We start from the raw sequence: 26,839 nt of genomic DNA, 5'->3' as shown, positions 1-26,839 counted from the left end.
ATAAAGAAATCAAGAATGATCTCTGCTCTCAACTTTCTCTCTCCTATTTACTTTTCTCTCACTCAAAAAAGATCTCTCTCTCCTTTACAATTTGCATGACTATTTATAAGGAAAATACATAATGGATGACAGCTAATCTATCCTTTATTTTCGGATATGGTTTGCGACATTCTGGCAACCTTACAAATGTTGACTTCGCAAGCTTTCTTATTTTCGCAAGACTATCACATCTTTCTCATGATATTTGCTGACGTTGTTTTCTGAAACTGTTCTGCGACGCTATTGTGCAATTCCATTGATAATTTCGCTGAGACACAATTGTTGCGAGAGTCTAATCCTACAATTCAAAGAGATAGAAAACTTCCCATGCAGCTGTCTGGGTTCATTTTCCAGGTTTGCACGTTGAGTTATGGACTGAGAAAACTCTCTTGGCGTTGGGTAAGGTTCTCGGTAACCCTATTGTGGTTGATCAGCGAACTCTGAATCTGGAATTTGGATATTTTTCTTCGGTTCTGGTAGATATAGACTTTGCGAAACATATTCCTTCGAGGATCAAGATTACAGCTAGAGGTCGTAGCTTCTGACAATATATTAAAATTCCTAAAGCTCCTAAAGTTTGCTTGCATTGCAGCATCATTGGTCATGATGATAAGGAGTGCAGGCGTAATAAGAATATTCAACAACATGAGAAGAAATATGACAAGAGTGATTCAAATCAAACTTGGCAGGAAGCGAAGTCAAGGAAGCGAAATAAAAACAAAACTTCTCAAGCTAATGGTAATGCTGCAAATGGGGATGTTGCAGTTGAAACTCCGACAACAGCTGATAAGCCTACTGATGCAGAGGTTGAGGTAATTATTGAGGGGAACGCTGGGGATGTGGAGAAAATCGCTCAGCTTGATGATGATGTTGCTCGTTCCGAAGCTACTTTACGTGCTGCAGAAGCTGAAGTTGTAAGAGCTAAGCATGTTGTAGTTAAGTATTTAGCATTAGTGAAAAGGACTGAGTTAGAGAGAACCAGCACCTTAGTACCTAAGTAAAATGCTCCTGTTGAATTGGCAATAACTAGACATGCTGCACATGATAGGAATGATGCTAACTCATTTTTCTACCCCTTTGTGTGATGATGTTATGGCCACTGAGCAAGCTTTGAATACAAATAAATTTAATGCTTTGAGCTCGGCCTTGGCTAATGATGATGCTATTGATGGTGCGAGTGTTTCTGAGGCTGATGAATCTGATGCTTCTACAGACTTGGAAAATTCAGCTGGAAAAATTAAAGACTGGGGTAAATATGATGCAGAGAAACTTGAGGCATCTGCTTCTAAGAAAAAGAGACGTCAAGCTAAAAGAGTACCTGTTGGTCCTCAATAGTCTATCTCTCCACAACAATCCAACTCATCTCAGAGTTCCAAGCCATCTCAGAAATCCAAGTCGCGGGAAGGAACCTTGTCTGACACGGAACCTGAATCCAGTGAATTGGGATATCGTGCTAGGAATGGGATCTCTCCAATATTTTTTTCTAAGAGTTTTGATTCTCTTGAGTCAAGCGACACTTCAAAGGGTGGGGAAAACTCATCCAGTATATTCAAAAACACTTCTAAGCGTGTTTAATGCGGGTATTCTTTTGGAATATCAATGGTGTTGTGAAACGACAAGCGCAACCTAAACTTAGAGAGTTAGTTCAATAGTTTAAACCTGAAGTTCTTTGTATTATTGAGCCTGAAATTCGCTGTACAAATAATTTCATATCTCGTCTAAACTTGAATGGTTTAAAAAAACAGGTTATCCATAATACTTCTAATGGCTCTATTGGAAATATTTGGATTTTCTGGTTGGAAGTGTTTGATGATCCTTTGGTTGTAAATATTTCTAATGGAAGTGTTTGATGAGTAGACAGAAAATAACGGTGGCTGTGAATGGAGTTCATATTTCTTTTGTTCATGCAAGTTACCTCCAAGTGACAAGAAGAAGACTTTGGCAGCAACTTGAGAGTATTAATGATGAAGTTCCGTGGCTAGTAATTGGTGACTTCAACTATATTCTGCGGAATGAGGAGAAAAAAGGTGGCTTGGAAACTAGTACTTCAGTCATCAATGAATTTAGTGATTGGATGGAAAACAATAATTTGTTTGAGGCTGATTCGTTGGGGTGCAATTTCACTTGGACAAATAGACAGTCTGGTCATCATAGAATTATTAGCAAGTTAGATTCGTGCCATTATCAATCCAGCTTGGTTAGCTAAATATGAGAATTGGCAGTGTAAAGCTCTTCCGAGAGAAGTTTCTGACCATTCTACCTTAATTGGCTATCCTTTTGTGGTGGCTAGGCCTCAGCGTACTCCTTTTCGCATCCAAAAAATGTGGTTTGTTCACGCAGATTTTATGCGAATGGTGACTGAAAATTGGAATCTGCCAGTTTTTGGTAATCCTGACTTTATTTTCCCATTCAAATTAAAGAGGCTGAAAATAGAGATGAAGGCTTGGAATTTTTGGGGTTTTTGGCAACATTCATTCTCGGCTTAAGCAAGACAAACTCAGGTTCGAGACGCCAGCTAGGATTTCTAATGAAGATCCTTCAAATATCCCAAATTTGAATGCCATGAAAGATGCCATGTCTACTCTTCATGATACTAATTTGCAGTACATTACTATGCTTAAGCAGAAAGCTAGGAATAACTGCTTGGTGGATGGGGCTAGCAATACGGCCTATTTTCATAACTGCATTCAAACTCAAAGAAGTAGCAACGTTATTTCTGAATTGGTTGACAATGCAGGTAACGTCATTACTGATAATGTTCTTTTACGTGATCATGTGGTTAGCTACTATGAGGATAAATTTAATGGGCCCGAGGATATTATTGAGGACACTTTGTTCGATTATAATCATGAAAGTATATCTCCGGAGGAAAGTCTGGAGATGGATGCCATTCTGGATGCTGAAGAAATTAGAAAGGTTGTTTGGGACTTGGGTGCTGATAGTGCGTCAGGGCCGGATGGTTTTTCTGGGTGTTTTTATCGACAATGCTGGGATGTTATTCAAGAAGATCTTATTCAAGCTATTACTTACTGTTGGACTGTGAAAAACATTTCTAATGGGTTGAATTCTAGTCTTTTGATTCTTTTGGCTAAGGTACGGGGAGCTAACTCTCTTCGTAGTTTTAGGCCAATTGGTTTGAGTAACTTTTTCTTCAAAATCTTTACAAAAATCCTTGCTACTCTTTTGGGTAAGGTCTTGGATAAATTTGTCTCAGAGGAACAGGTTGCCTTTATGAAAGGTAGAAACATCCATGAAAATATTACTTTGGCTTCGGAGATGATTAATGAGCTGCACATTAAGAGAAAGATGACAATCTTGGTTTGAAGCTTGATATATCTCAGCCGTTTGACACGGTAAGATGGTCGTTTGTTCTTGAAGTCTTTAGATGTTACGGTTTCTCGGAAAATTGGTGTTTTTGGATTTTGAATATTCTTCAATCAGCTCGTATTTCTGTTCTTTTGAATGGTAGTCCTGAAGGCTTTTTCAGTATTAATAGGGGGATCCATCAAGGGGATCCCCTTTCTCCTCTTATTTTTGTTTTGATAGAGGATGTTTTGAGCAGGAATACTCTGAAATTGTTCAATGAAGGCAAGATGATTCATATGGTTACTCGTAAGGGCATCTCTCCTACTCATCTATTCTTCGCTGATGATATTATGATTTTTTGTAAAGGTACTTTAGATAGCGTTCATAATCTTGTGGATTTGCTGGGCGTTTATCAAAGAGCCTCTGGGCAAACTGTTTGTCGGCATAAAAGCAAAGTTTATTATGGTGGTGGTTCGCTGAACAGGTGTAGATACCTTACTGATTTCTTGGGTATGTCTGTTGCTACATTTCCAGATCGTTATCTTGGAGTTCAGGTCATGATAGGCACGGTTCGATATAGACATATTAGTAATATCATTGACAAGATAAAAAATCAGTTGGCTGGTTGGAAAGGTCGTTTGCTCTCTTTTCAAGATAGAATTGTGCTTGTAAAATCTGTCATTGCTAGCTACTCTATCCATATTATGGAAGTTTATAAGTGGCCTCAAAAATTTGTTTTACAATGTGAAAGAGCCATTAGAAATTTCATTTGGACTGGTGATGCTAATACAAGAAGATCCTTTATGGTTGGCTACGATAAGGTTTGTATATCTTATGAAGAAGGTGGTCTTGGTCTTACTAGTATGACAGTGATGAATAAAGCTTTAATCATGAATCTTTGGTGGCATATTAGTACTTCTAAAAAGAAATGGGCTAAATATCTCATTTCCAAGTTCTTTGGCCGAAATGGAGCTTTGAAACGTACTGGTATTAAGTCCACAATTTTACCGGGCATTCATTGGGTTTATGATCAGGTGGAGGAAAATACCAAAGCCTTAATTGGAGATGGTCGCTCCACTTCCTTGTATTTTGACATTTGGTGTGCAGATGAGAGTATTGCAAATATTCTTCAAAACTAAGAACTGGACATGAATGTGCGAGTTAGTGAGCTGCTGGTTGATGGGACTTGGTCGATTGCTAGCATACACAGACAACGGCTTGAAGCTGCTTGTATTGATCTCAATAATTTACCAAGACCGATGGAAGGGGAAGATATCAGGATTTGGAAGCCTGAGTACAAGGGCCAATTTACGGTAAAATCTGCAAGAAGTATTATTAGAACAAGAATTGGAGCTTTTGAAGGTGCAAATCTTCTTTGGAGGAATTGTATCCATTCTACTTTAGCTGCTCAGAATTGGAAGATCTTAAGGGGAGCTTGTGCTACACATGATAAGGTACGCTCTCGTTTTAAAATATAAATGCCTATTAAATGTGTGTTGTGCTGTGATGCTGAGGAATCGTTGGACCACATTCTTTGGAGTTGTAAGTTTGCTGTGAAGGCCAGGACATGGTTGGCAGATATTTTTGGGTTAATGCCACATCCAAATCTGGTGACGTCTTATAAGGAGGCTAAGAACAGAAGTAGAATGATTCAAGATCTGTGGTTGCTCTCCATTTTGGTGATTAGAGCAGAACTGTGGTATACTAGGAACAAGAAGGTCTTTGAAAATAAAAACCCAAATTGGCTATTATTCTTCAAGCGTGTGCTGAATCAAATTCAGGAATATTCGACAAGACTGAAGGGAAATATGAAGAACAGTTGCGATGATGTAAGAATTCTGGATTATTTTAGAGTTCGTCATAGAAAAGTCAAGCTTCATCATATTATACAATGTTTTTGGGAGACACCAATTGTTGGAGAGCTTCTTCTTTGTTGTGATGGCGCAGCGAAAGGAAATCCAGGCATTGCGGGAGCTGGTGTGGTTGCAAGGGACGCAAGTTGTGCTGTGCTAGGAGCGATTTTGATTGGTTTTGGCATAACAACTAACTACTTGGCAGAGGTATATGGGATCATCGTGGGCCTGGAGTGGGCAATTAAATGGAGGATGCGAAGAGTAGCTGTTCGAAGAGATTCGGAAGCAGCAAGGACTGCTTTCACTGATGATTCTTTACCATGGTTCGCTAGAGCTCGCTTGAGAGAAATTCAAGGCAACTATGATGTTATTAATTTTGTTCATACCTTTAGGGAAACCAATTTTTCTTCGGATAATTTGGCTAAAAGGGGTTGTAATCAAGCTAGTGAAGTTGGCATAGAGTATGTGGGTCGTCCTCATTTTCTTCCAACTATTGATCTCCCAAATGTATCATATTTTCGTTTTAAATAGTTTGTAAGTTTTTAGGGGTTGCTGTGACCTCTTTTCTTACAAACTATCTTGTAATTATTTTTATTCATTAATATATTTTTTGACTTATCAAAAAAAAAAAGGCCCAATATGACCTGACGTGACCTGAATTCCTATATCAGGCCCATCATTGCCCATATTACTTGACGTGGTCTGATTAGCTTTGGCCGTATCCAAATTGGATTCATAATCCAAAATAGCACGGCTAGTATTATCCAAATCCAAATTGGATTCTCTGCTAGGATTGGCATCCGTATTCAAGCTGGATTGGTCTTTGCGCCCTGCTAACATTCCTTTAGCCTTACTTTTATCTTCTCTCCGAGCTATAATATCAGCATCCACTTCACCCCAATCTTTAGAGCATATACTACCTTCAGAAAAATCAGAATCAACCTCTCCCCCACTGTCAACTTTCTGATCATCCTCTTAATTTCTAATGCCTAGTTCAACGCTTAGAACTTCATATTGATTATTACTAAAAACAATCACAGTACTAAGCAGTTCATCCACAAACAGAGTAAAAGTAAAAGCAGAAACCTTACCTTTGTTTTTTTCTTTAACTTGCTGCCAATTCTCAGTTGGTTGAACTTGTTGCAACATATTATTCACATCAGCATTACCCGTAGAAGATTTAATCGCAATAACACCAATTGACTTCTCCAACCCGTTTACTTCCGTTGCATGAATTGCATGGACTCCGTTTTGTTTCCCATCAGCTGTAGTACCCTCCATAGTGGGCGTACCAGCTACACTTGTTTGACACTGTTGTTGTTTGTTAACTTCCTTCACTTGTTGCTCTTGATTCCTCTTCTTACCATGCTAGCCAACATTCACTTGAGTATTTGACTGCTTCTTAGGATCCTTATTAAAGACCTTACGAGCATTTTTTCAGTCTTCATACGCATGCCCAATAATTGAACAATGCTTGCAGTATGAAGGTTTCTTTGGAATGTCAACACCTTGTGGGAATTTTCTCCCCCCAGATGTGAGAATAATCTCCGTAGCAACAGATTCAGCAAAATTAATATCAATTAAGACAGAAGCGAAATATCCATAATCATGATTTAGGGTTTTTTGAAGAATTTTTCTCACGTGCGTTTTTTCTCTCCAAAAAAAATTGGCGAATTTTTTCTTTAGGGTTTTCAACTTTCTTCAACATTTTTCCTTCATTCTAGATCATCTTTGGTGATTTAGGATGGGGGAAAACTCTGATTCAAACGTGAATAATCATGGGAACAATAAGGTATCTTTTGCTGATTTGATTAAGGGTAAAAAAATCCTATATGTTAACAGATTCAGATTTCTTATCTCTCCCGGAGGCGTCAACATATTTAGAAGAACCAACTTTGATTTTGCCTAATGATCTTCTTCAAGAGGGACGTGATATATTTCAGTTCAGTCTTATTGGGATATTGAACTTTAAGGGTTTAAAACTTGCTGATGTTCAAAAGAGTTTGGAAGAACAATGGGGATTTGGTGCCGGAAGATGCAAGTTAGTTCCAATGACAAAGGGTTTTTTTTATCATAAAGTTAACTTCAGCCGAGGAAAAGGATCGTGTTTGGCATGGTGATACATGGGTTATACAGAATCAACAACTTAGGGTTTTTACCCAAACTTTGATCCAGAAAGACAGCAAACTACACGAGCTTCAGTTTGGGTAAGTTTCCCTGGTTTGTATATTGAGTTATGGACAAAGAAAATTCTTCTACCCATTGCTAAAATTATTGGGAAACCAATTTCTATCGATCAAAAGACTTTGGATCATGATGTTGGAAACTACGTTGCGGTTCTGATTGATATTGACTTTGCTAAGATGATTCTTAAAAGAATTCGCTTGAAAGAAAATGGAAAGGAGTTCTGGAAGTATATTGAAATTCAGGACTTAGAGAATGTCAAATTTTGCACCACTGTAAGTTTATGGGTCACAAATTTAAGAATTGCCTTGCTGCAAAGAAAATTCTGGGAGGTTCTAATGCTGAAAAGAGGTCATCTGCTGTGAATATTAAGGATGGCAAAGAGGGAAAAACAACCAAATCTGTTTGGAAAGAAAATAAGACTATAGATTCAGTTAAGGAGAATGTTTTTTCTGGCTCACTTATAGTTAGCCAATCTGATGATATTGCTTGCAAAACTCATGATATTGCAGCAAAGGAAAATACAACTACCAGCACTGCTTCTAATGTTGCTTTACTTCAAGAGTGTGCTGAAGATACACAGATGGAAGAAGAGCTTAATAACTCTTTTATTGAATATAGAGAAGCTCAGCTCAAATTGATTCGTTGTAAAAAATGTTATTGCAGCCAAAAAGGATGTAGCTGCACGTAAAATTCTAATCATGCAGTCCATGCAGACTTTCCACTAGAGAAGCAAGCAAATGTTCAGTCCATGGAATCTTGCTTGCTTGTGCAGAATTTGGCTTTTCAGCCAACTTCCGTGTCTAAGAGAACTCTGAATCTGTTTCCAAACAGAATATTCAATCTGTATGTCCTCAGGGTTTGAATGCAAATCCAAATCAAGGGCCCGTAACAACGCATTCAGCTCAGCAAGAGTCCGTGACCAAGAAGAATTCTGAGGTTTTTTCCGTGCAAGATCAGGCCGTGAATAAGTCCGTAAAAACACACTCAACTCAGCAAGGCCTCTAGAGGCAATCCAGAGGTGGCGGGAGCAGGTGTTGTGGCTAGAATCGCTGATTGCGAAGTAGTGGGGGCGATGTGTGTTGGTCTTGGAGTTATTTCAAATTACATGGCGGAATTGTATGGGATTCTTATTGGGGTGGAATGGGCAGTTCAATTGGGATATAGAAACATCTTGGTTCGTACTGATTCGTCTAGTGTGATATCATCCTTGGAGGAGGATAATGTTCCTTGGTTTGCTCAACAAAGATGGACTGATGTAAAAGGCATGTTTGATTCTATTAAGTTTGTGCACACATACCATGAGGCAAATTTTGCAGCTGATAAGATGGCAAAGAGCGGGTGTTTATTGAGCTACGGCGTGAGGCTAAATTTTGTTGGTCGTCTTGTTCTATTAAAGTCAATAGAATTTCCAAATGTATCTTATTTCCGTTTTAAATAGTTTTATGAGTTTTGGGGGTTGTTGTGACCTCTTTTCTCATGAACTATCTTGTATATAACTTTTTATTTTAATATAATTTTTGACTTATCAAAAAAAAAACACTCAGCTCAGCAAGAGTCCGTGACCAAGAGGAACCTTGATGTTATGTCCGTGCAAGATCAGGCCATGAATATCTCTCATGGTTTGAATACAAATTCAGGGTATGTTCCAAACTTAGCTTTGGAAACTTTTTCAAAGCCAAAGTTCGTGAACAAGAGTGTCTCAGTTTTGGATTCCAATTTTGCGTCTAATTCTAAGCTAGGGTCATCTAAAGAGGATTGGAAAACAGCTAAGCGTAAGAACTCCCCTACTAAGGGTATACCTTTTAAATTTAAATCATTTGAAACTTGTAGGATCAGAATCTCGCAACGACAGCGTTTCAGCGAAATTATCAATGACACAATATAACAGCGTCGCAGAACAATTTCAGAAATGATAAAATAAATGACGTCAGCTAAGATCACGAGAAAGATATGATAATCCTGCGAAAATTATAGAGTTTGCGAAATTAACATCTCTAAGGTTGCGAGAATGTGGCAAACCATATCCGAAAATAAAGGGCAGATTAGCTGTCATCCACTATGTATTCCCTTATAAATAGTCATTTGAGTTGTAAAGAGGAGAGAGATCTTTTTTGAGTAAGAAACAAGTAAATAGGAGAGAGAAAGTTCAGAGCAGAGATCATTCTTGACTTCTTTATTTTTCTTGTAAGAACATTCAGAAATTAATTAATAAAATTAAGAGTGTAAACCTAAAAATGAGCTGATCAACAATGAAATCATATGAGGGGTGTAGTGTAGGATTTCCTGCAACTACATAATGGCGCTAGAAACAGGGAAAAATTGAAGATTATTCTAGAAAAAGCTATTGATTGATATTGAGATTTGTGAAAATTTAAAGTGATTGATTAAGAATTTTTCATAATTTCTTGGAATACTGTTAGCATTGAAGAAATGGCTAGAAGAAGAAATACATCCGAACAACCGACTACTATTAGAAGAAGCAAAAGAATTGCTAGAAGAGAAAGAAGTGAAATGGGAGAATCTACTATAATGAGAAATAATAGAGAAAATCAAATTCAATCGCCAATTCAACAAACACTAGTTCAAGAGAGGAATACAGATTATGACAGAGTGAGAGTACACACTTAGCGATCAAATTCAGCAGAAGAAATAGAAGAAGAGAAACAAAATAAAAATTATAGACAGGAAGAGAGAAATCAAGAAGCAGATGAAGAAATAATTCATGGAGGTGAGGAAATTGGAGCGCTAGAAACATTGAGACGAAGAATACATGAAGAAAGAAGAGCTGAGGCAGAAGAACGTGCGAATTTAACAAGGAAAAATCACGAATTAAGGATGGAGAATATAAGATTGCAGAATAGAAGATCGAGAAGTATTACAAAATCATATTCAAGATCGACTAGAAGAGAAATGAGGCGAAATTCACCCACAATCAATGTTGGAAACAATATTCAAGAAGAAATATCAAATCCTAATGAAGAATATCGCGAAAATAGAGAAAGAACTAATGATCGTTACATTCCACAAAATGAAACTTTTGATGATGGGAAAATTGGAGGAAATCAAGAGAACGGGCAAAATCAGAGACAAAATAACCAAGATGGAGAAGGAAATCAAGAGGAAGGAAGAATAATTTTACATGTGAGAGAAACTCAAAGAAATCAACAGACAATTGAAGAAGAAATTGAAAGATATAATGCTGAACAAGCACGTTTAATCTGCGAACGTGAAAGATTGAGAGCGGAAATGGAAGAACAAGAGCTTCAGGAGACAATTCGCCAGAACAATCATGAAAATCGAGAAAGAAGGCGTATACAAAACCGGAATAACGATAATCTCAATGAGGAGTATGATAGAGTAAAGAGAATGGCTGAAAGACATCGAATTAAATTGATAAGAAATGAACAAAATTATGGAGGGGAAAATGAACGACATCATCATTTGTGAATTCAAGATAGGGATAAGGAAGAGAATCGCAGAAGAAGACGAGATGAAGATAATGAAGAAGAGATACGAAATTTCGCAAGAGAAGATAGACGTGAACGCAGAAGAACAGAAGCAAAATTAAAGTGACCAATGGGTCAGGATTCAGGTGTAAATAAATAAATCTTGAAAGAATTGGAAGAAATGAGAGGAATGCTAAATAACTGAGGAGAAGTAGGTAAAAGACAATTGGATGAAGCAATAGAAGAAGCTGCAAAAACTCCATTTATAAGGGAAGTACAATTAGGAGGAATACCACCGAAATGCAATTTGCCCGCATTAACCAGCATTTTCGATGGAGCAACTTGTGCAGTTCAGCACATTAAAGCTTATGTGAGGTGCATGTTACAATGGGAAAATCATGATGTGGTATTGTGCAAATATTTCGCATCCAGCTTAACAGGAGAATCGTTAAAATGGTTTGAAGGTTTACCAAAGAATACAATAACCTCCTTCAATCATCTGCAGACCACATTCTTGGGAGCATATATAAGTAATAATTCCTCACTATCTGGTATAGAAGATGTGTTTGGATTAAAACAAAGGATTGGTGAAAGCTTGAAACACTTGACTAAAAGATGGAGAACTATGTGTAGCGAAATGGCTGGCCGTGTAGATGAGAGATATCTCATATTATCATTTATCAATGCCATGTTTTCAACAAACCTGTTGTATGTCCAAATTTTCAGAGTCAAGAATACGATTACAATGACTGAATTGCGAGAACTTCAAGAAGAATACATTGCTCTAGAAGAAAGACAAAATGAAATGGAATCATATCCAGTTGCGAACACCAGCTCACAAACAGCGAATGAAAGATTATTACCCAAGCTAATAAACACAGTAGCGAATACTTCGCAAGTACAACAAGAAAAGGTGACAAGTAACAATCAGCAGAAATTGGTAGCTATGGGGAGCCGAGATCAAGAAGAGTATGAAAGAGAAAGAAATTTCTACAATCGTGGAAGAAATAATAAGATTCAAAGACTCAATCAACCGCAAGAAACTTATGGAGGTCAAAGACCAAACTTTAATAGAGGGCAAGGAGGTCACAAAGTAGTATGGGAAGAAATCAAGATGCCACCTCTAAAGGCAAGTGTGGAGAAGATATGGGAAGTAATAATTTTGATGGAGAATATACCAACACCATGTAAGATGGGAACGGAACCACCACCAAACCACAAAATTCATGAATTTTGTTCTTATCATCATTTTCATGGACATACCACAAACGATTGCAGAAATGTAAAGAGAATTATTTTGAGAATGATAGATCAAGGAAAACTAAACGACTTTCTGGTAGGGCATCCGCAATCTCAACCATTACCACCACCGCCAGAACATCACAAAGTGAATACGATGAAAAAGAAAAAAACATTCTTCATAGAAGTTGGTGCAAAAGAAAAAAAAATCTATTCTGTCACTCTATCGTACATTCATATAAGACAATTGAAGATTTTCATGATAATGTTTTGAGTAGAGTGTTCGCAAGAGATAATAATGGAAGAGAAATTATGAATATTGCGAAAATCTCGCCAGTAGAGGAATGGAAGAAACAGATCATTTCTTTTACTGCAGAAGAAATTCTCGAAGGAGAAGAGGTGCATGAAAATCCATTGGTAATAAAATTAGAAATTAATCCAAAAGCGAAAGAAGATGAGGATGATGAAGCTGAAGATTCACGGGAAATCAATAGAATTCTAGTCGATACTGGAAGCTCTGTGAACATCTTATTTTATCATACTTATAAATCCATGGGTGGAAGAGATGATGATCTTCTACCATCAACATATAAGATATATGGTTTTAATGGTAATGCTAACAAGCCTAAAGGGGAGGTTAATATGCAAATTCCATTGAAGGGAATATCTTCTAAAATCTCATTTTGTGTCGTTGATGTAGAATCACCCTACAATGCATTAATTGGTCGACCTTGGCTACATGGGATTCTAGGTGTAGCTTCAACTTTCCACCAATGTATCAAATTCCCTCACCCCAATGGTATGGGAATCATAAAGGGAGATTGGGTTGAAGGAAACAGATGTTACGAAACTGAGATAAAATCTTGCGAAGGAAGAGCAAACAAGAAGGAAAACGGGTGACACAAAATCAAAGATGTATAAAGAAGTGAGAGGTTGATGGTGGATACAATCGAAAATAAAGGAGAAGAGATGTTGCGAAATTAATGCTAGCTCAGAATAAAAAGAATGAACATACCACTACAAAAGAAACAGTAGCAGAAAATAATAAAGAAGCAGAGGATGGCAAAGGTAATAAAAACAAGAAATGTATGAATGATTAAGTTGTTGCGATAATCTCGCAATAAGTAAAATTCTAAAAAATACATTTGATTGAATAACAAAATTGAGATTGCGAAATTCAGATACAATATAATGATTTGCGAGACTCTCGCAGAGATAATGAATTTGAAAGAAAATAATCAGAGAAGAATGACAAAAGAGAAAGAGGCGAACCTTTATGGCGTACACCCTAGTTCGCGAATACAATTTCGCTAGAGGAAAATGTAAGACCTAAAGTACGTCATATAAGGGGGTACCTATTGCATGACTCAGGGAAAGGCTACACCGCCACCGGAACCTGAGTCATGGAGATTTGGGGTCAATGAAGCCCATCCGGGAGAGGCACCTTGGATTCTCAGCTTAAGCATATGACTTAGATTTGGCGACTAAGGTAATAAGGACTCTCCCAAAGAGTGCAGAATCTGATCAAGGCGCCGAGGTACACGGTTGAGTCAAGAGTGTCGGGGGCGTTTGAAGCGTCCTTGCCATTCTTGACAAGTCTTGGCTCATACTGCACTCGGCCTAAATAAAACCCCACTTAGGGTGCAGTCTCGTAACCATAAGCCCTATAGGTAAAGGGATAAGAGACTGCGAAAACAACTGGTTGTTGTTAAGACTGGATGGAGGAGATAACCTTGTATGGTAGAAGTACGACTCCTTGAAGGGGCAACCAGGGGGGAGATAAGGGCGGCACCCTCCATTAGGGAGTTGATAAGTGTCTTAAGACGCAAATGTCATAAGGCTTTTTATTCGTAAGGATATTAAGGCTTGTCATATTTGTGCAATAATCCTGAAGAGGCAATAATACAAAAGAAAAATATAAGACGAGATCAATGGGTTTTCGCATGAAAGTGCGAAGACGTCCTGCGATTTCGTCGCAAGACGGCAATGTCATGGGATTTTATTTTTGCAAGAATATTTAGGCATGTCATATTGTCGCAACATTCCTGAAGAGGCCATAATACAAAAGAAAAAGTTAAGGCAAGATCAATGGGTTTTTGCATGAAAGTGCAAGGACGTCCTGCGATTTTTTCGCAATGACAAGAGGTGGCATAATAAGACCTTTAGTTAGGAAGGAAAAATAAGACCACACAGGAATGAGATTTTGAAAAGAAACAAAATTCACTTCGCAAAAGATTGCGAAATTATGTAATAAGAGAAATTTTATGAAATCTCTCATTTGGATTCAAATAACAGAGGCAAGTATGGGAATGTATGAAATTAGAAAATGTTATTTGTATCCATATGAGAGACTTACTCAAAAATTCAAGAATTAGTGATTATATTGATTAACTGTATTGCAAAGAAGTATTGTTTTAATTTACGCAGGTCAAAATGGAAGAAACACAAATATACAGAAAGAAGAAATAAATGTACAAGTATTACAAAGAATAAAAGAAAGAAGGAAAGACTATTTCTTGGTTAATCCTTCATCATACTTGTTTCCTTCTTCATCTGCGTCAGAATCTTCATCACCATCAGAACTTCCATCACTATCAGAGATAATCAAACTGGGAGTATTCTGTGGGATTTCTTCTAAAAGACAAGGATAATTAGAATGTGGGATATTATGATCATCACAAACCATTTGGATGGTTTGATTTTGAAAATGCATAGCGTCATTCTTAAAATTCGCAACAGTGATGTTGATTTGATTCTTTAATCTAGAATACTTGTCGTTGCGAGAAGAAAGATTCTTTGCGAGTTCCTCCTTTTCAGCTTCAAGTTCTTCAATCTTTTCACGATATTTATTCTCAGAATCTGTGAACAAAAGACAATCAATTATTAACTTGATGAAAATTCATAAGGAGCAAAAGATTAGTAAAGAAGAGCAATTAGCAACCTTCTCTGTCAGAGATCATATCTCTAATCAAGGCTGTATGTTCAACTTGGAGACTAACATTTACGCCTAAATCTTTTCTAGCATCATCTAAAATTTTTGCAGCCCAAACAAATTCATCTTCACTACTTATGAGAAGACGAGAACGAATTTGATTTTCCCTTTCGCAGAGTTAAGTATTCTTGCGGTTAGCTTCATCTCGTTCAAGTTGAACTTCAAGGAGAGCCTCTTGGAATTTCGCCAAAGCTTTGGCACCTTGATCATAGATACGATCTTTATCATCTATGAGACCGCTAATTTTGGTTCTTAACTCATTGGTTTTCTCTTCATTCTTTTTGCGAAATTGAAGATTCTTCTTTTCAAGATTTTCGCGTCTTCTCTCTAGATCTGAGGCAACAACAAAAGAAGCTTTTCCAGCCTGCGAAAAGATATAAAAAATATTAATATAGAAAAAAAATTTGAGTTATAACAATGAAGAAGTAAAAGGATAAAAGTATACCAGACTATTGAGAGAATGCAAGACGTCGGGATTCACTGATCTAGAAACTCCACGAAGAGAGCTATCACCATCTAGTAAAGGGAAATCACAAAGGGTAGCAAGAGATTTGCAGGTATTTGCGAATTGGCTATCTCCCATTCCTTGTAGAGAATCAGAAAAGAGGCCAGAAAGCTTAGCCATAGAAGATTCAGGTGGAGAATCTTCAGTTGCAGCAAGATCATCGTTATCCTCATCACCCTTGTCACTTTCAGAATTTTCGTTAGGAGGAACATTTGAAGGAGAAGAAGAACGAACTTTTCTTTTCTTTGGAGGAGGACCAGTTGATTTTTCCCTGCGAAGAGCACCTGTACCTTTATCACCAATCTTCGCAGCATCAGCAGATTCTTCTACTTCAGTAATAATCTTCACACACATATAGAAATAAGAAATGGAAGCATGGAAGTAACGGTACTATTTAAAGTCATAAGAGAAAAATTTCTTACCTCATCAGTGTATGAGTGAAGAGCTAACAGAGTACTAGACTTCCCAATCCTGTTATAACTATCCTTCAGTTTTTGGATCTGCGGAATGTCGCAAGAGTTAGCGAACAGAATAGTAAAAATCAATAAAGAAGTATAAAATGAGTTAAAGGGGAGAAACATACCTCTTTATCCTTCTCGGGCCAAGAGAAAACCCAAGGTTGATATGCAGCAAGATTCGCAGGAAGAATATTTGATTCAACAATGTAGAGTCCCTTTAGCATTAAAGGAAAAACACACCATTTATCATCTTTGGATTGGCGAGGAGTTGTATTTTTACCAGAATGCCAGTCAATATCTTGCATAAGAATTTTGGCTTCATCAATGTTATCTTTCCTTTTTAATCGAATACCCCAGCGAGTATTCTCTTTCTTCATGGAGATAAGTTCGTAATTCTCAAAGAAATTCGCCACTGTATACTTCTCAGCAACTATCTCTAGGTTTGCGAATTTTTGATCCCTAAGTTCTTTTGAGTAAAGAGATCCTCTACCAGCACCACGATTAGCGAACTCTAGCATTAGACGGATGCAGTCCGTACTTAGTTGGAAGATGGCTCGCGAGAATCCCGAATGAGCGAGAATTTCATAAAATAAAGGAAGATATGGGTTATAAAGAGGAATAGGGAGACCTGCGAGAATCTGACCTAGCGAAATTATGATTGATTGATCATCACAATATTGATCAGAGAAAAGCTTGACAGAAAGAATTGATTTGGCATTCTCACTAGGAATGGTGGAGAGTGTGAAACCTTTATCAGCAAGATCTTTTTGGACATCTTGTAAATTTTTCTCATATCTATGACCACTTGGAGCCATGTTTGAATATAGAGTATGAGAATGTATGGAAAGTAAAAGGATTGAAGGAAGAAAAAATTACAGCAGCAGAATTTGCAGAAGAATAACAGAGTTGCAGAGATGAGAGAATAAAAATAGAAGAGAAAGTAAAAAGAAAAGTGGAAAAAGGGGGTAAGAAGAGTATATAAAGGAAATTTTTTACTCAAAGAAATAAACACCATTAAGACGAAGAGACGTGAGCGGTTAAAAAGCAGCGGTTACAGAAGACGTGTCAAGAAATAAATGGAAGAGAGAGTACGTGCGATGAATGTGGAATATGAAAAGATGAACAGCTGCGGCATTTCTCACATCATTCTCTACTTTGTAGAGAAGATATGAGAAGAGGCAATATGTAGGATCAGAATCTCGCAGGTCGCAGAACAATTTCAGCGAAATTATCAATGACACAATATAACAGCGTCGCATAACAATTTTAGAAATGATAAAATAAATGACGTCAGCTAAGATCACGAGAAAGATATAATAATCCTGCGAAAATTAGAGAGTTTGCGAAATTAACATCTGTAAGGTTGCGAGAATGTCGCAAACCATATCCGAAAATAAAGGACAGATTAGCTGTCATCCACTATGTATTTCCTTATAAATAGTCATTTGAGTTGTAAAGAGGAGAGAGATCTTTTTTGAGTAAGAAACAAGTAAATAGGAGAGAGAAAGTTCAGAGCAGAGATCATTCTTGACTTCTTTATTTTTCTTGTAAGAACATTTAGAAATTAATCAATAAAATTAAGAGTGTAAACCTAAAAATGGGATGATCAACAATGAAATTATATGAAGGGTGTAGTGTAGGATTTCATGCAACTACAAAACTCCTTTTGTGTATGAGATTTTTAAAACTGAACTAGTGGTGAATAACAAGTATGGTGCTCTAGCTTCTGAGTTAGCCCTAGATAATTCTAGTAAGGCTTTGGTGGAGGAGGAACAAGTTGATTCAAGTGGCTCTGATATTAGTATGGGTTCGAAAGATTGGGGTGAAGTTGATGCAGAGATTCTAGCAAGGAAACAAGCTAGAAAAGTGGCCAAGAAAGCTGCTAAGATCATGGCTATGAATTCAAAGTATAATGAGGAAATTCCAAGTCGTGAGAAAATTACTCAAGAAGGGTTGGAGGAACATGTTTTTGATATGGATAATATTTTGTCTACAGAGGAACTAGAGGAGGCAATTACTATTCAAATTTATGAAGTGCGTGCTAATTTCGTTAGAGATCCAACTTTTAGAAAAGACTATTTCAAGGCAAAAAGGAGCAAATGGATAGAATGTGAACTAAGAAGAAAGCTCAATCTCCTATTAAGCTTGTTCCGGGTGGTAATTATGCTTCAAATGAAAATGAATAGGATTATGGCTATGATGATTATGAAGATGAATACAAGGAGACTTATGGAGACTATGATTTGACTCAAATAATTGCTGGTCTCATTCCCAAGAAGAAGAATTTTAGAGTTGGAAAGGGGAGAAAATGTTTTTAATGCTCTATTTTTCTTCTTTATGCTTTTATTTTAGTGTTTAGGAGCTTATTTTATGAGTTCTTTTTAGAGTTTTCTTTTGTCCCTTTGGTTTATGGGGGTGGGGAGGCCTAGAGCCTCCCATTTTGTAATTCTTGTAATTACGTTTTTTTGCTTCAATAAACCATTAAAAAAAACATGATTTAGGGTTTTGGAATCAACCACAATAGGTGTACCTAGGGTTTGAGCAATTGCTAATAGAGCTTCCTCCGTCTATAATTCTACCGGAAAACCTGGAAACTTAGCCCACACAATAGCATGGGACGTTTTCTGTTTTGTTGGATCAAAACTAGGGAACCATTCCTGCAACTTCAGAACTTGTTATTGAAAAAACCATGGTTCTTTTCGATTAACTTTCATCTTATCTCCCAGGGAAGATAACTTGATGATAAAAAATCCTTTACTCATTGGTACAAACTTCATTTTTCCTTCTCCTAACATCCATTGTTCTTCAAGAGATTTCTTAACATCACCAAAGTTGATATCTTTAAAATCCAGTCTCCCAATGAGACTATATTGCCAGATCTCACAACCCTTGCGAAACAAAGCATCAGGGATAACCAAAGCCGGTTTTCCTTCTTCTACAGTTGGTGTTGGAAGCGTCTTCAAATCAATGGTTGTTGTTTTGAAAGTTTTGTTTCCATCAACCATTTCAGCAACGTTAACATCTTCATATGTGATGAATCAGATGATTCCTCCATCTTGAATTACCATAAAGATGATCAAGAGTCGAGAAAATATGATGAAAAACGTGAAATTTTTCGCAAACCCTAAAAAAGCCACCAGAGCTCTTTTAGGACAGGGAAATTTTTTTCTGATGTAAAAATGAAATCTCCCCTACAATAGTGGAGATCCACTTTGAATATTCTCTAAAAAGCCTTGAAAACTCTAAAAAAACCCTGAAAACTCTAAAAAGCCCTAAAATATCTAAAGAGCTCTGAAAAATCTAAAGAGCTCTAAAAAAACTCTAAAAAACTCTGAAAAAGCTTTAAGTTAATTATATTTCATAGCACTAGTATCTACTAGCCAGGGGATTCGTTAAATCCAACTGAAAGTAATTAGTTTTTTATAAAGAATGATACTAAAACAATTCCCTGCAATAATGAAGATTATCTTTGAATGTTTTCTAAAAATCCTAAAAACACTAAAGAGCACTGAAAGAGCTCTGAAAAACTCTAAAAGGCTCAGGAAGACTCCAAAAAACTTTGAAAAGCTTAAATTTAACTATACTCCGTAGCATTAGGATCTACAAGCTAGGAGATTCGTTAAAGAATGATAATCACAAATCCCTACAATAGTGAAGATCAACTTTGAATGTTCTCTAAAAAGCCTTTGAAACTCTAAAAAACCCTGAAAACTCTAAAAAGCCCTAAAATATCTAACGAGCTCTGAAAACTCTAAAGAGCTCTGAAATACTCTAAAAAGCTCTGAAAAATCTTTGAGTTAATTATATTTCGTAGCACTAGTATCTACTAGCCAGGGGATTCGTTAAAGCCAACTGAAAGTAACTTAATTATTTCTAAAGAATGATACTAACAAAATTCCCTACAATATTGAAGATTATCTTTGAATTTTTTTCTAAAACCCCTAAGGAGCCCTTAAAGAGCTCTGAGAAACTCCAAAAAGCTCAGGAAGACTCCAAAAATCTTTGAAAAACTTAAATTTAATTATACTCCGTAGCACTGGGATCTGCAAGATAGGAGATTCGTTAAAGAATGATAATAACAAATCCCTACAATAGTGAAGTTCAACTTTGAATGTTTTCTAAAAAGTCTTGAAAACTCTAAAAAAATCCTGAAAACTCTAAAAAGACGTAAAATATCTAAAGAGCTCTGAAAAATCTAAAGAGCTCTGAAAAACTCTAAAAAGCTCTGAAAAAGCTTTTAAGTTAATTATATTTCGTAGAACTAGTATCTATTAGCCAGGGGATTCGTTAAAGTCAACTGAAAGTAACTTCATTCTTTATAAATAATGATATTTTATTTTTTGGTAAGTCCAAAATGTATTAATAAATAGCAAAAGTTACAACGTCATTTGTAAGAAAAGAAGCGAAGCACCCAAAAAAAACTTACAAATTAAGTGAAACGAAAATAAGAAACATTAGGTAACTCAATACTTAAATCTGGTTTATTATCATAATTTAAACCTTCACCTTCCTCCAATAAACAACCTCTCTTGGCCATACAATCTGCCGCAAAGTTAGCTTCTCTATAAGAGTGAACGAAACGAATCACATTATACCTAGCTCTCAGCGTTATCCATCTAGCACGAAGAAACCACGGAACTCCACCGCTATCACCAGAGAACACCAAAACACTGCTCATAGAGTCTGTTCTAATGCAAATATTTTGGCTTTCAAACTTGATTGCCCATTCCAAACCCACTATGATACAAAATAGTTCCGCCAAGTAGTTTGTTTGAACTCCAAACCCAACGTTCATTGCAGCTATTACGTTGGCATTGACATCCCGAACCACAACTCCAGCACCCGCTCTCCCTGTATTACCACGCGCCGCTCCATCAAAATATAGCATAAGTTCGTTACTTGCGGGAGGTTCCCAAAAGCACTCTTTTGGAATTGCATGCTTTACTATTCTATGCCTAACTCTAAAGAAATATAAAAGGTGTAAATCTTCTTGAGAATTGTACATATAACCCTTAAGCCTGACCGAGTATTCATGAATCTGGTTGAAGACCTTCTTTTGAAAAAACAGCCAGCACAATCTTTGATTGTCGTAAACAAAACCATTGCGAGTTATCCAAAGTTCAGAACGAATCACCAAAATAGCCAATAACCAAAGGTCTTTAACCATCCTTCTCCTACTCTTAGCTTCCTTGTAAGAAAGCAACAGATTTTGATGCGGTTGAAGGCCAAAAACACCAGCAATCCAACTCCAATCCCTAGTTGCAAAGCTACAGCTCCAAAAAATATGCTCCAAGGACTCATCTTGACTGTTACACAAGCAACACTTATTCACGACTTGATACTTAAAACGACTTCTTACCTTATCAAGAGTTGCACACGCTTCCCTCAACAATTTCCAATTTCTGGCTGCTAATGCTGGATGGACAGACGGCCTCCACAACAGTTCAGTTCCCTCCAAAGACGGGTATCTACGCCTGACCAATTCCTTGGACGATCGAATAGAAAACAAGCCCTTGTAATCTGGTTTCCACATAGTGTAATCTTCACCACCCATCGGAACTGGAAGACTATTTAAATCAACCTCAGCAGCTAACAAATTCTGACGCACCAAATCAGAGAAAACCCACGCCCCATTATGGATACAGTCGCTGACTTGGATGTTACGGTCTAAGTTTTCATGCCCAGTAATATCTACCACATAAACATCAGTACACCATGCATCAAAGTATAAAGAGGTAGTGCGCCCATCCCCAACCAGCACCTTAGAGTTAGCCAGCACTTCACTATGAACCCATTTAAAGCCTGGGAAATGGAAGATTTAATATATCCCACCAACTTCCCATTGCGACCATAAAACTTCGCACGAAGGTAACTAGCCCAAGCCTTTTTGGAGGTACGAATATTCCAGCACAACTTCATGAGCAATGCTTTGTTCATGACCTTCATTTTAGTAATTCCAAGACCCCCTTCATTCAAAGGAGCACACACCTTTTCATAACCAACCACAAAAGATCTACTAACCTGAGAATCGCCCGACCACAAGAAGTTACGAATCACCGTTTCACATTGGTGAACAAACTTCCGAGGCCATTTGTAAACATCCATATTATGGATGGAAAAACTCGCAATCACCGACTTGACCAACACCACTCTATCTTGAAAAGATAACATCCTACCCTTCCAACCAGCTAATTGCTCCTTAATCTTCTCAACCACATTACTAATATGGTGATATTTCACTGCTCCAGGCATAATCTTCACTCCCAAATATCTATCCGTGAAAGTAGCAATGGGCATGCCCAAAAACTCAGCAATATTTTCTTGCCTCCTCAAAGAACCACCACCATAATAAATCTTACTCTTTTCACGACTTACGGTTTGACCCGAAGCACGTTGATAAGAATCAAGAAGAGTGACCAAGTTCCTCAAACTTTTCATGTTTCCTTTACAAAAAATCATGATATCATCAACAAAAAATAAATGAGTAGGAGAGATACCTTTTCTGGTAACCATAGTCGTCATCTTACCCTCACGAAATAATTTCGTAATATTCCTGCTTAACACATCTTCAATCAAGACAAAAATCAAAGGTGATAAAGGATCACCCTGCCTCAAACCCCTATCAATACTGAAAAAACCTTCCGGGCTCCCATTAACTAGAACTGAGATTTTTGCAGACTTTAAAATCTGCAGAATCCAATTACACCAACTCTCTGAAAACCATATTGTTTAAACACCTCCAAGATGAAAGACCATCTAACAGTATCAAAAGCTTGTGTAATATCAAGCTTCAGACCAACATTACCCTCCTTGCGCTTAATCTGTAGATCATTCACCAACTCCGACCTAAACTGATATTTTCATGGATATTTCTACCCTTCATAAAAGCCACTTGCTCCTTATAAATTAATTTACCCAGAACACCTCCCAACCGAGTAGCTAGGATCTTAGTAAAAATCTTAAAAAAGAAGTTACTAAGACCAATAGGTCTAAAATTCCTAAGAATATTAGCACCCCTTTCCTTGGGCAACAGTAATAACAAGCTAGAATTCACACCATGCGGGATGAATTTATTTGACCAGCAAAACAGAATAGCCTTCACCAGGTCCTTACAAATGATATCCCAACAATGCCTGTAAAAAAACCTAGCCCATCCGGACCCGGAGCACTGTCAGCACCCAAATAAAAAACAGCTTGACGAATCTCCTCCAAAGTGGGTAAACGATCCATAAAAGTGCTCTCCTCAGCAGAAATACTATCATGTTCGTACTCAAAAAGAGAGTCCATCTTAACAGAAGTATCCCCATTAAATTTGGAATGATAATAATTGACAATCATGTCACTTAATTGGTCACAATCAGTAACAATAGCCCCTGTATCATCTCGTAACTCTGAAATAGTATTATTACTCCTTCTCATACGAATGTTGTTGTTAAAAAAATTAGTGTTACTAGCTCCTTCCACCAACCATTGATTCCTAGATTTTTTTTTAAGCATTGTAGCTAGCTGCATCCGAATATCATTAACTTCTACTTGAGAATCCTTCATTAAATTTTGTTTTTGAACATTAGGCGGATCTTCATCCATCACTCGAATGGCCCCTTCAAGTCTGAGATTAACTTGTTTTAGCCGAACATGAACATTATCAAACACCAACTGATTCCACAACTTCATCTCTATCTTCAAACGCTTTAGATTCTGAGGAAAAATAAAGGCCGGAGAGCCAACCAAAGGAGCATTCCAGCTATCCTGAACCATTCTCATAAAATCTGGATGCAAAAACCACATCTTTTGAACACGGAAAGAGTATCTACGAGTCCTAGTATTCACAAAAGGATACCCAATGAGAGGAGAATGGTCGGAAACTTCTCTAGGAAGAGCTTTACACCGCCAATTCTCAAAACGATTCAACCAATATTCATTAATCACCCCACGATCTAGTTTACTAACAATTCTTCTAGCTCCTTGTAGATGGTGGATTTTCGACAAAGGCTAAATTCGTAAACTCATAATTATATGAAGCTCCGATTCAGCAATCAGACGTGAGTATCTACACATGGGTCTCTCATCGAATTCTCAACAGAGAGTACTTTCTCTCAGAGTATAATGTAGATATGTAGTCTCACGACTGGACAACGGCATATCTCATGAATACTGAATACTTTCAGTGATTATTTCTATATAGCATCACGAGATGGACGGCTCCTAGACAGCTTTCTCTGCTAGTATAGAGCGATAACGTCTTCAGGAACAAACAACGAGTTTACCCTGACTATATAAAGGATATGACTTACCGACAAGCTCATATCGGGATAATTAATGCTCCTAGACAGCTTGATCTGCTAGTATAGAGCCACAAAATTAATTATTCCTAATTGCTCCTATTCCATGGTCGAATCCACGTCTGGTCCCCTGGAATGGAAATAACAATTGTTATGATTCTATGATCGAATCCACGACTTGATCTCACAGAATAGCAAAAACTATATTATCTCATTACTCCGATTTCATGATCGAATCTACAACTGGTCTCATAAATGGGAATAGATAAATCTTAATTACTCCGATTCTATGGTCCAATCTACGATCCCACGGAATGGTAATGCTCACTTTATTATTCTGAATTCGTAGTCGAATCCTCAGCCGATCCTATGAATTAATAATAAACATTTTATTACTCAGTTTTGTGAATTATTCTCCACTGGATTCCACAATTAGTAATAAATAATCAACAATCGGGCGTCTGAGCTACCTCTAAGTAAGCCCCGATTCAAATGGTGAAGGTGTATCCAACAATGATACACTAACAGTCACCGCACGAACGAGTATTTCAAAAATACAACGAAATGATGAACCTATGCAAAATAGAGAAGAAAATAATAAATAATTAAAAATATTGACCAGGGTGTTGGGAGCACGGACACACGACCAACCGACCGTGTCGTGGTCAATCCCACGCCAGTTTTATATTTTTAATGCATTTTTATTATTTTTCATGATTTGATGAAAATTCTCTCATTTTATCAAATTTCCTTAGTCTTGAGGAAACTCCTCGGTTTCATGGTGCTTCCATAAATCCATAAAAAATAATATAAAATTAAGGAAAGGAGTATGGGGCGTGACCATTGGCTAACCGGCCAAGCCTTGGTCCCGACCGGACCCACACCCCACGGTTCCTTATTATTTTATTATTATTATTATAATTTCTCAAATTTCATGAAAAAACTCCTTGATTTCATGGTATTTTTGCACAAATCATCAAATAATAATAAAATAAAATAAATTATGAAAACTTGTGGGACCGGGCCTTGGCCGGCCGGCCATGCCCTAGCCGGTCCCACATGCCCCTTTGTTTTATTGTTTTATTATTATTAGTTTTCCTTGAATTCATCAAATTCCTTGATTTCATGGTATTTCTCTCAAATTAGGAAAAATTCCCTCAAATCATCAAAATACCTAAAGATATTAAAAAATTAGGAAAACTCGTGGGACCGGGCCCTAGCCGGCCGACCATTCCTTCCACGGTCCCACACGCCCTTGTTTTATTATTTTAATATTTTTTTCTTCCTTGAACTCATGAAAACTCCTTCAATTCATGGAAACTCCCAAAATTCATCAAATTTCTCAAAATTCATGAATTTTTCATAAAATCATCAAAATATTATAAAATTAATAAAAAGGCACCACAGGACCGTGGTCACAACCGGCCGACCATGCCTTGACTACGGTGGTCCCAAGCCTCCTTATTCCTTATTTTATAATTATTTTTCATCATCTCATGGTGTTTTCCTCAGTTTCGTCGAAACCCTAATTTTGACATATTTTCTCGAATGGATGCTCAATTGCACGCCAGAAAATATCAAAATTCTCAGGACTGAGCCGCGGACGCCTTGGGGACACGAGCACGCTATCTTGACCGACCAATATTGTCTCTTTGTCTCAAGGAAGCCGGTCCCATCAATTTTCACAAGTTTTGACCTAATTTGCACAATTGCTCGTATTAGGTCCAAAACTCTCCCAAACACTTTGGATTTTCATGAAGTGACCGTCATACGGTCACGGGACAACCCAGGGCCGGTTTCATGACTCCATGGTCGGTCCCTCGCCTCGTGCAATAAGTTGAAGGAATTCACGAGGTAGTGGGTGGAAAATCGACCAAGTCTCCACACGTTGAGCAACTGGTTTCAAACACGATCTCCACTTCCCCACTCCTTGATTCCATCAACTGTCACACTTCATGGAATCATGGTGTTTACAATTCCAGAAATATAAATAAGTCTATGAATCATGATTGAATCATCATCAGTATCATCAATCTCACGTCAAATTGACAACACGAGATCATCAACTCATCAATTGAGCAACTACTCTCAATTGAGCAATTTCAATCACTCAGAGCTTATCGAATTCAGAATTCACACACCCACAATCTTTGATTACCATTGATTCCACACATTTCTCATCTTCCCTCCTACAGATCAACCCATCTCTCTCTTGTGACTGAATTTACTCTGGAACGGTCATTGTCTTGATTTAGGCCGGAGTACTACAGATTGATCTCTAGAATCTAAAGCACCCCCTTTGCAGCGGTGCATCTGTATGAGGTTTAACATTTCGCTCGATTTGAGGAGTCTCCTCCGTACGGTCGTCTCCTCAATTCCTTAAACACCAGCAAATCGTTTTTACCCATCTACAGATTGGCGACCACAGTGGGAGATTATTCTCTCGGTTGCAATCTCAATTCTCACAAGGATGGACGGTCTTAGGTCTACCAATCCGGGTTCAAACCCGATCCTAATATCGCAAGATCTAGT

General features: G+C 37.4%; 2 protein-coding genes across 2 annotated transcripts; both read left to right on the top strand.

Moving 5' to 3' along the window:
- Positions 1–2,601: 2,601 nt before the first annotated feature.
- LOC113316058 lies at positions 2,602–4,484 on the top strand. The gene is made up of 2 exons (XM_026564292.1): positions 2,602–3,277; positions 3,481–4,484. Exons 1-2 carry the CDS (start codon positions 2,602–2,604, stop codon positions 4,482–4,484), a joined length of 1,680 nt encoding a protein of 559 aa, XP_026420077.1.
- A 3,181-nt stretch (positions 4,485–7,665) lies between these two features.
- LOC113316057 lies at positions 7,666–8,823 on the top strand. Its single transcript, XM_026564291.1, has 3 exons — positions 7,666–8,029; positions 8,090–8,228; positions 8,379–8,823. The coding sequence occupies exons 1-3, from the start codon at positions 7,666–7,668 to the stop codon at positions 8,821–8,823; spliced, it is 948 nt and encodes a 315-aa protein (XP_026420076.1).
- The last annotated feature ends 18,016 nt before the right edge of the window (positions 8,824–26,839 follow it).

This window comes from Papaver somniferum, chromosome 10 (genome assembly GCF_003573695.1).
Source record: "Papaver somniferum cultivar HN1 chromosome 10, ASM357369v1, whole genome shotgun sequence".
NCBI lineage: Eukaryota > Viridiplantae > Streptophyta > Magnoliopsida > Ranunculales > Papaveraceae > Papaver > Papaver somniferum.
This window is presented reverse-complemented; position numbering and strand designations above follow the sequence as displayed.

Excerpts from the sequence above, each read along its gene's own strand:
- LOC113316058 (XM_026564292.1), top strand. The coding sequence starts at position 2,602 with ATGAAAGATGCCATGTCTACTCTTCATGATACTAATTTGCAGTACATT. Across the intron at positions 3,278-3,480 it reads ACAGGTTGCCTTTATGAAAG|CTCGTATTTCTGTTCTTTTG; the intron begins GTAGAAACATCC and ends TTCTTCAATCAG.
- LOC113316057 (XM_026564291.1), top strand. The coding sequence starts at position 7,666 with ATGGGTCACAAATTTAAGAATTGCCTTGCTGCAAAGAAAATTCTGGGA. Across the intron at positions 8,030-8,089 it reads TCAGCTCAAATTGATTCGTT|TCCATGCAGACTTTCCACTA; the intron begins GTAAAAAATGTT and ends CTAATCATGCAG. Across the intron at positions 8,229-8,378 it reads CCAAACAGAATATTCAATCT|CAAGGCCTCTAGAGGCAATC; the intron begins GTATGTCCTCAG and ends CACTCAACTCAG.